The 9,937-nt window shown below is 45.0% G+C and overlaps 1 protein-coding gene across 1 annotated transcript; it reads left to right on the top strand.

Moving 5' to 3' along the window:
• The first annotated feature begins 310 nt into the window (after positions 1-310).
• DONSON (DNA replication fork stabilization factor DONSON) lies at positions 311-7,826 on the top strand. The gene is made up of 10 exons (XM_074814275.1): positions 311-1,785; positions 2,161-2,241; positions 3,425-3,628; positions 4,004-4,182; positions 4,676-4,854; positions 4,954-5,077; positions 5,198-5,302; positions 6,022-6,220; positions 6,958-7,173; positions 7,464-7,826. Exons 1-10 carry the CDS (start codon positions 1,510-1,512, stop codon positions 7,599-7,601), a joined length of 1,701 nt encoding a protein of 566 aa, XP_074670376.1. The 5' UTR covers positions 311-1,509; the 3' UTR covers positions 7,602-7,826.
• The last annotated feature ends 2,111 nt before the right edge of the window (positions 7,827-9,937 follow it).

Genomic DNA, 9,937 nt, shown 5'->3' with positions numbered 1-9,937 from the left:
AATGTGATGTAATGCAGCCTTGAAAATAAGTGAAGCTTTTATGCATGTGTACACACAAGTCTAAAGCATGTGAATCCTCTATTAGTTTGACATTTATTCTGAAGCTTTGCTTATTTTTATTTTTTCCGATGTCATTCATTTTAGCCTAAATGTTTGCAAAATAAAGTAGATCAAAGGAAAGGAGTTAAAAAATAAGGTGTATAAAAACTGGAACAACCACTGACAGAACTGTAGAAGAAAGATTTTTACAGTATATATTTTATTCTATTAGATCTTTTTCAGCAGGTATGTTGCTCCTGACTACATCTATAAATGCCTTTTGAACTCCATGTACAACAGACTAAGGCTAGCTATTGCTTGAAGTGGTCTAGACTTTCAGATGGATCAAGTTAAGAAGCAAATGTTTCTTTGTACTTTGGGTGTTAAGCTGCCTGTTGGTGCATTTAGCTGGCTGAGATGTCTCAGTGTTTTCTCATCTCTTTAATAATGCTAGCTTTAGATTGGCATCTACTTGAACAAGAGGGTTCATGAGGCTTCCTAAGCAATTGCTTCCTCTCTTGCACATCCCCTGACAGAAGAAAGCAGAAAATAGTTTTGAGCATGAGAGCAAGGCTCCCCAGCACAGAGGGGAGAGGCTGCCGATTCGTCTGTAGCTTTGACAAGAAAGTCGTATGTGCCTCGCTGCTACCTGTACGCTGATCTGACAGCCCTGAGAAGGCTGCCCGTGGTCTCCTGGAGCACTAATAATGGCAGGAGGCTCAGGCCGTTGCCCTGGATTCACTGACAATGCTTCTGCTCTGGAGACCTCAAGCCCCACACAGCCAAGATGACAGGTGGATGATGCACAGACTGCTGTTAAGGGCAGCCACATGTCTTCAAAACCAGCCTTGCCTCTGGATTAGTTTTACAATCCATCATTGTTTTTTTTAATAGCCTTTAGAGGTGTGTTTCACAAAGCAGCATCTGTCTAGCATGGGCTGAAACCTACTGCCCACTTTTTGGTGGTGAGCGGATGGATGACTTTCTGCAAGTCTGAAGTGAAATATTCCAGCGTGAACCCTGGCTAGGGCCTCGGGTTGCAGTCAGTACTAGCTTTCTACCCCAAATATGCACAGTGTGTGTTTAGTCTCACATTTCACACGACTGGGACCATGTTCTAGTATCTTCACATGTGATTTTTGTCCTGGTGCAGCCATGTGGCGATTTCCTTGATACTGACCTGGAGAAGTTCAGGCAGGTTTCAGAATTTACGTTTTTTAGCAGTAACGCTTTTTTTTTTATTTACAACCCGAGGCGGGGTGGGGAGGGGCGGCGGAGCAGCGGCCGCGGTCCCCGGGGCTGGCGGGAAGCACTGGCCCGTCCCCTCAGACACCCCGGGGCTCTTCCGCGGGCCGGCGGAAATGGCGGCGACGGCCGCGTTCCCTCAGCACCGCCCGGGGGCGGAGCTCGCGCCTTTTCGCGCCAAGCCGGGACAGCCTCTCCCGCCCGGCAGCTCCGCGCCGCCCGGCCATGGCCGCCCCCGCCGTGCCCGGGTACTCGCCCGGCTTCAAGAAGCCGCCGGCGGTGCTGCGGCTGAAGCGCAAACGGCTGCGGAGGAGCGAGCCCGTCGCTGCCGCCGCTCCCCCGGCCTGCGGCGCGGCCCCGCGGGCCCCCACCGCACCCGCCCGCCGCAACCCCTTCTCCAGCCTGGACAACGCGCCGCGGGCGGCCGGCACCCTGCAGCCGCTGGAGCCGGCCCGGCGGCCGCCGGCGGGCGGGTCCCCCTCGGCAGCGCCCTTCTGGCAGGTAGGGCCGGGGTTTGTCTCCCCCGCGGCGAAGTGGGGCCGGAGAGGCGAGGGCAGAAACGGGAAGGGCGCCCTGGGCAGAGAAGGGGCCTCCGCGCTGGCGCCCTCAGCCGTCGCCCTCGGCCGGGCGCGGCAGCCCCGGCCCGGAGCCCCCCCAGAAATCCAGCCCCCGAGCCTGGGGCTTGCCTCAGCTTTGCACATCGATTGAAACCGAGCCAGTGCACTTCACTGGGTAGGTGCCCTTTGGTCGCGCCGCAGGGTGGGTATTTGCAGCCTGTATGTGCTTAGTATCACTCGAAATTTCACTGCAAGGGGCGGTTTTTTAAATTATCAACCTGGTTCGTATTTTGTGCTCTTACGCTCCTTTTTTATCCAGCTTTTAGAGCCTGTTTGTGAAGATAAGCCCGCCCAGAGAGCAGAGCCCTCTGAAAGAACCGACATCCTCACCCTAACCGATGTATGAAACAGCGCATTCTGCTTCTGAAACGTTTTTAGTGGTTCTCAGGTCACAGAAAAGCTGAAACTGTTTAACTTAATATTTGATGGCCCATCTCTGTATAAAACGATGTACTAAAACGTCAGCGTTCAAGAAAATGTCGTAAATTGCCTTGACATTTACTGTTATGGTGACAGTCTTTTAAAAGCCAGCCTTCGGCCTGACATTGCTACCGTTGTAGTTCTAGTTGACTGAGGTGGTTGTCATCTTCCAGTTTAATTACAATGTTTACTACAGTTCTTCAGTTTCTTAGTTTTCTATTTTGTTGAGATAAGAATGTTCTTCAAAGTAATACATCTCCTGCAGTCTTTTATTCAGCTGCAGAAGGGAACAAACAGCTTCACCAGGCACATAGGAAAGAGAATGCCTGAAAACCAGTCCTTGAAAGAGAGTTTCAAGCAGACAACATCTAACGTTGTTACAGGTTCAGAAACTTAAGTTCAGACTAAGTTAAGCAGAATAGAAAAATGACCTCTCAAAGAGAACAAACTACCCTAGAGCTCCCCAGTGGGGTTTTTTGCATCCTCTAAGAAGCATTTGAGATTACAATCACCAAGAGAGGATGAAATGAAGTAACTGTTTTGGCATGGAAATTCTTGTCTTCATAAACTTAAGTCTGACTTTTATTTTTTTGAATCATTCATCCTTTTATCTGTTCCTAGTTTATTGGGAAGACTCCTGTGAATGCAAACCCTATTCTGCATTTTTATAAGCAATAGAGTGCCAGAATCTGCTACTGACTAAAATAATAAGTTGAGTAGAAACAGTGACTTTGGTTAGCCTATGAGCAGTCAAACTCTGCGTAACTTGGAATCCAGAAAATCTGTCTGCAAAAGCTTTTTTTTTAAGTATCTCTTAACACCTGTACTTCCTTGGGATCAAAATGAGCTAGGCATTTTTGCTGTTGCACTGAAGTGTACAAAAAATTGCAGGAGACCACAGGTTTAACTTGTCTTTTTATAGGCTACTAAACTCAAGATGTTACGTGTAATAGCCGTAGACAAGTATCTGGTCTGCCTGCCAGGAAAAGCATATTGAATCAGCATGGGAGGAGACCTAACCTTGCTAAAATATAAGTAGGTAGCTACATATGGGTTTTCTAAATTTTTCTGTGGGTTAACTGATGCTATTTCTGTTTTGTAAGGCCCTTCGTTTACCTGTTGCTGTACCTGAAGTTCCCACCTCACCAAAATATGAATTTCCTGCAGACTGGAGTATTAAAACACGACTTCTATTTATGTCTTCCAAACCGTTTACCTGGGCAGAACATTTAAAAGCACAAGAGGAAGCTCAAGGATTTGCTCAGCATTGTAGAGCTACAGAAACAAACTTGCCACAGAGCATACAGGTAATACTTTGAGTGTAGCTCAAAGTTCCAGCTTTAGAAAGAAGAATGTACCTTTGCACCTTTCCTTAAACATGCTGGCACTGAAAGCTTGATTGTGTTTTGATTTGGTCTTCCTTGCATTAAGAATAAGGCTCACTTAGGCTACTAATTTAATTCTGTCCGTGGCTTGTACTCACAGTGGCAAACAGGGGTGAGTGGTGATTTAACTTCAGCCATGGAGTAGTTGCCAGTTTCTGTCCATGTTTCTTCAGTCTGGCTTACTCACAAGCCTGGGAATATTTTTTAGTATTTAGTGTCATATTTTTTAACCCATCACTTGCAATGCTGCCTTAATTAAAGCATTACTGTCCTCATAAAATACTTTTTGACATCTAGGAACCAAAACTGTCGACGGAACTGCGTTGTGCCTTTCAGCAAAGCCTCGTTTACTGGCTTCACCCTTCACTGCCATGGCTGCAGCTGTTCCCTCGGATTGGAGCAGATAGGAAAATAGTTGGAAAGGCTAGTCCTTGGTCACAGGATGAAGCCTTGCAACAAGTGCTAATGAGTGACTGGTAAGTGGAACCAAACAACTAATGTATTCGGTAAGGTTAAGACAATGGGGTTTTAAGTAACGCACAAGTTCTTTCCGTGGGAAAGCTTTTTAAATTTTTTTTTTTTTTTCCAGCTAGAATGCTTGTTATTTTGAGTCCCAGGTTAAGGAAATGTAAGACTAAAGCTACCTTCTTGTGTTAAATGCCCCTCTCCAATCCCAGTTGTTGATTTGGGTCGAATTCCATAAATCCTTTTAGCAGGTTGCCTTTGATGTTTCAGGTAAACCCATGTGCTAGAAAGCAAGTGTGCCAGGAGAGCACAGCAATCACGCACAGGCAGCATTTCAAAGTGCAGCTTCTTAGATGTTGAGCACATCTGAAAATCTGGCTAATCATTCAGTGTGCTCTCAGACCTGTGCAGAGTACACATCACTAACAGCCAGCCAAATCCAGTTTGATGTGTCAACAGCAAAGAATTAACTTCATTACAGAACTGTTTTACTCTAATTTGCAGGTCTGTCAGCTTTACTTCGCTGTACAATCTGCTCAAAGCCCAGCTGTGTCCCTACTTCTATGTATGTACCTACCAGTTTACTGTCCTGTTCCGTGCAGCCGGTCTTGCGGGAAGTGATGTTATCACAGCTGTAGTTTCTCCCACAACTAGAGGTTTAAGGGAAGCCATGAGAAGTGAAGGTAAGGTGAAGCCAGTCCAATGAGGATTTGAATAACTGATAAAAGTGCATTAGCTGTGTTACAAAACCATTCATTGCTTGCTTTCCTCCTCTGTCCAAGGCATAGAGTTTTCTTTACCTTTGGTAGAAGAAAGTAGAACCAGGAAACAAAAAAACTCTGAAGTGAATATGGAAACAGAAGTTGCTAAAAACCTCGAAGTGCGCAACAGTGTGGAAGATGGAGAGTATGTAATAAGTCTTCTACAATGCTAGAATTCAGGGGCATCTACAGACTCCTGCACATTCCATTTGGAAGACCTTTGTAGGAAGTATTGCCTTCCTAACACTGATTCTGTGTTTCCCAGGGAACCAGCTCCAAGCGATGATGATGATGATGAAAGTTTCTCCTGGCTTGAGGAGATGGGAGTCAAAGACAAGGTTAAGAAACCAGATGCTATTTCTATTAAACTGTATCCTTTCTTTGCACATCAAGATGTATGATGCTGGAAAACCGTGCAGATGTAATCTTGTGGGTATAGATTTAAGTTTTATAAAAGCTTTTGAGACCTTATTTCCAAATACTAATCCTCACATTACTGCATATTAAGAGACTCCGCATGTCTTTTCGAGTTCCTTTATGACAAGTATTTCTAGATGCTTTTCTTCTTGAAGGAAAAGCCATTGTGAATTGTTAGTGTAACTTTGTAAGATCCAAGATCCATTAGGTCACAATCTGATTTTGTCACCTCATATAGGTTCACTGGCAAGACTCATTAGCTTTTTTTAATTTTTTTAAAGCATGTATGTTATTTTAGGCTAGGTTTACACTTGGAAGTAGTGTGGCATAGTAGGGGGACAGCTGTAAACCAGAACAGCTGTTGTCCAGAACCTGTAGGTGTTTCAGAGCGACCGATAAACTCTCTCTTCCCCTGGTTCCATTTGTATTCAGAGCACCTGAGGTTTCTAATAATGAAATCAGAAGTCAGGTTTAAGATGCTGCTTAATATTTGATGAACAAATCTGAATCAGTGTAAAGCTGGGTGGGGTTGTTTTGTGGTTTTTTTGTTTAAATGACTTGATTGGTCAGGGGGAGGGAGTTTCTTCTGGAGTTGCACTGCTCCGATTCTTCCTTTGGTGCACTGATGCTTTTCCCTTCCTCACGCCTTTCCTTTGACTCCAGTCAATACAGTCGTAAGGAAAAGCATGAGGTACAGATGGATCACAAACCCGAGTCCCTCGCATTAGTAAAAGGAACAAACACATTCACCTTGCTGAACTTCTTGATAAACTGTAAGAGCCTAGTGGCTGTTGCAGGTCCACAAGCAGGGCTTCCACCAACTTTACTGTCCCCTGTTGCTTTCCGAGGCGGAACAATGCAAACACTCAAAGTAAGTAACACACTGTCTCTTTTCTAAGAAAATAAAGTTGTTTCTTCACTCAGTAAATTAGACGCTGCCTTTGTACGGTTTCCCTCAGGTACAGCAGAGTAGTTTTTGTTGCGGTAGCCCGAGTTAACCTTTTGACTGTGATACAGACTGCCTCCTAAATCGTCTCTATCCACATCAATCTCTGCTGCTAAACTGAAATCCCAGTATTTCCACTCTTCACATCCTGATAAATAAGAGGTTAAGCAGACTTCCCAGGTACTAAAACGGTTGTTAAAAGATTCTCCTGAGATCTTACGGGTCTCAGACTGTATCACTGCTGCTTGCGATGCAGGAGCCTCGGAACCATGGCTCACCATCTCTTACTAGAAGAGGGGTGGGTATGAAAGGATATGCTGGTAGTACAGGTAGCACAGTCTTCTTCCCCCAGAGCAGTAGTTCATCAAACTGTTCTTCTGCAGTTAACTTTCTTAATACTGTGTAGCATTCCTGCATATCACAGTTGGTACATTTTAGGAGTTGTTACAAAGATAGTAAAACCATTATTCTAATACTATATACTAGTATTATACTAGAATATACTATTCAATACATAATTCTAATGCATTGAACAGTAAGTTGGCAATATTGAAAAGCATTTTTAACTTTCAGTGGGACTGTGGCACTGCAGTATTAAAGTAAATGAAAGTAGGACTTGATTTGGCACGTCAAAAACTAATGCTGTCTGGTCTTTTCTTCAGGCTCGCAGTCTAAATGCCAAAGCCAGGGTTCAGTTGGCCTATGAGGATATATTCAGTCTGGAGATCGTAGGCCCCGTCCTGCCTCACTCCCTGCACTCACTGACAATGCTGCTCAAGGCCGCGCAGAGGGGAGCGTTCTCTGCTGTATTATATACCCATGAGCCCACTGCCGTGTTTAACACTCATCTCGACACTGCAAGCCCTGCCTTAAATAAGGTAAGGAAACTAGCAGAGACGATCTTTCCTGTTAGGAATAGTATCTTTATCACAAACCATAGGACACTGAGTGACACAAAACTTTCCCTTAATACATGGGTTTACACCCAATTACTCGTGATCACCAGCTGGGAGCCCTTGGGGCTGGTCATTCCCTCAGAAATGGCATCCCAGGAAAAATGAGCTTTTCAGGAGTTCCCCAGAGGTACACCAGTGAACATCAAGAACTACAGGTATTTCAGACAGAAATACCTATTCCTTATCTCTGTTCTTGATGTGAATTTCCACAGGAAGCTGTACGCAAAGATCTTCCTACGTGTGGACTGCATCCTAAGACTTTGGATCAACTGAGTCAGTGTCCAACATTGGGAAAATCTTCTGTCCGATTTCTGGAAATGAAGGATTATGCTTATACCTGGAAGTCCTAGGTATGCTAGTGCCATTGACTGGAAGAGAACATGCAGTTGCTGTACTTCATTCAGGTCTACACAGGTGGCACCTGTGCAGCACCAGGAGGGGTATAATCTAGTTGAACATCACAGCCAACAACTATTGCACATCACCCATCATTCAAAGGACTTTTGAAAGAAATAAAGGAAGAGGTCTTTTGTATTTTAGAAAGCCTTTTTTAAATAAAACTTGATAAAACATGATTATTTAATTGGTCTGAACTGTGTCTGGAAGGTCTGTATTCTTCATGCACATGGAAACTCTATTGTGAAGTTCAGAATTTCTGCCACTGCTCTGTGCAGTACCTCGTGACCATTTTGGAGGGGTGAAATTCTTGGCAAACACTTTCCAAGACTGCTTACAGCACCTTGCCAGGAGCTGGACAGCTACACCTTGGTATGTTGCACCTCTTGGTTTGGAGTCAGCTCTGAACACCACAAAGCCAGCTGAAGTCAGATGACCACAGGCACAGAGTTCTGGCTGCAGCTGAATCAGATTAAAGGTTAAGATTCCTCAGAATGCTCAGTGTGGCTGTAGTATTCCCATACCCACTTATGTTAAAATGACAGCAGCAATTTGTGCAAACCATAACCTGAATCAGAACAAGCTGGAGCAATAAAATAGTTCCGGCACCTGATTGAAGACAGAGAAAATGAGAGGCAGGAGGTGGCTGCTGCTCTGACTCTGTATGTTCATAGCAAGAGTAGAGTTTATTCACAGGTTTCACACGGTCTGTTTCACTGCAGGTAGAGTAAGTCAAAGCTGGTATTTTGGAGGCATGTAGGTCACTTTTCACCCAGCTATGGGGTGATCGGATGCCTGCAGCAGATTATACTAAAGCTGGAGAGCAAGAGCAAGAAGAGTCATGCCTATGCCCTCCAGCAGGATTCCTAATGCAGCCGGTATTTCGCACAGAAAATAAAGCAGTGCTCATGCCACGTGGTTGGCTGCCCTCATCTTTACTACAGTGTGGTTCTGCTCACCACCTCTGCAGCTGTCTCTGATTCTGAAACAGTAACATTAGACTGGAGCCCCGTCCTACTTGAGGAAAGAACCTGTACACTTAAAAATGTGGGCACTTACTGCAGATTGAGGCAGGATGAAAGCTTCCTGGGCCATCCAGTTACTTTGATCATCACCACTTGGAGGATCCTACCCCAAGAAGACACTATGTATACAATTACCCTGGAATACTTTGTTACCTTACAGTAACTGCCCTGACACTCAGCCCAGTGCTACTCTGAACAAGACAGCATCTAGAAAACCTAGGTAAAGTTCCTCTCTTATGATGGAAAAGGCATCTTTGAATATTACTTTGATAGGTCAAATACTCTTTCTGGTAGAGTTTGGGGTAGTACAATCTAATCCTTACGCTTATCCCTAACTAATCTAGAAGCAAATTACTGAACTTTTCCCCCTTTTGCCCTTCCATCAGACACCGAGTGAAAATCCAGTGCTAATGGCAGCATGGGGAAGAGCAGAAAATGGGGTTTCTAAAGGGGCTGGTGTGTTTGTTAACTACACTTCCATTTCCAGTCACTTTTCATTTGAGAGTAAGTTAACTCAGTGCCATCACGATCTGGCTTGTCTGCCTCCACCAGCCATAGCCTCTGCCACCAGGCACTGCAGTGCGCTGAAATCACGTGCCAGCCCAGCTGTAGGTCACTGGCAGCAGTTCTCACAGCCACCACGTTCTGGTGCGCCCAACGGCGTGCTGCCTCCCCTGCCGTCACATGCGTCAGCCCTTCGGAAAGCTGCTCATCACCTCGGAGCCCACCGCCCCGGCTCCAAAACAGCCCACACCTTCCCAGCACGTACTGGAGGAACTGGCCTCCTTCCGGAGTGTGTTAGCACGTGGAAGAAGTTACTGGAAGCAATAGGAAAAAGCAATTCTGTAGCTGCCTCCATGGGAAAGCAATCTTAATCAAGCCAATAACCATTCTGGTATGTGGCCTTGAGCCTGTTTCTAGGAAATACAGTAATTAATTTCAGTTCCAGTTTGTATTTTCACATCTAGCATGTGAGTTACAGCGAGATGCTAACACCAATTAATAGCTTGCAATCATTTTAAAAAAATCTGACTTGCACTTACATTCTTGTAGTCTAGAACTGTGTCATTTCAAAAATTTACCACAAAATTCTTTATCACAAGCTCCACACCGTTACTAGAGCTGTAGCTCCTCCTCATACTGTGAAGTATTGGTTTTAAGCCATAGCTTTGCCTGTAATTTCAGCAGCATATTCCAGTTGCTTACAGCTCTGGGATTCAGTGCTGTTCTTGAAGCACACTTGGCTCCAATGAACCTTTCCCATA

This window comes from Strix aluco, chromosome 2 (genome assembly GCF_031877795.1).
Source record: "Strix aluco isolate bStrAlu1 chromosome 2, bStrAlu1.hap1, whole genome shotgun sequence".
Taxonomy (NCBI): Eukaryota; Metazoa; Chordata; class Aves; order Strigiformes; family Strigidae; genus Strix; species Strix aluco.
The sequence above is the reverse complement of the archived record's forward strand: the minus strand, read 5'-3'. Positions and strand labels throughout refer to the sequence as shown.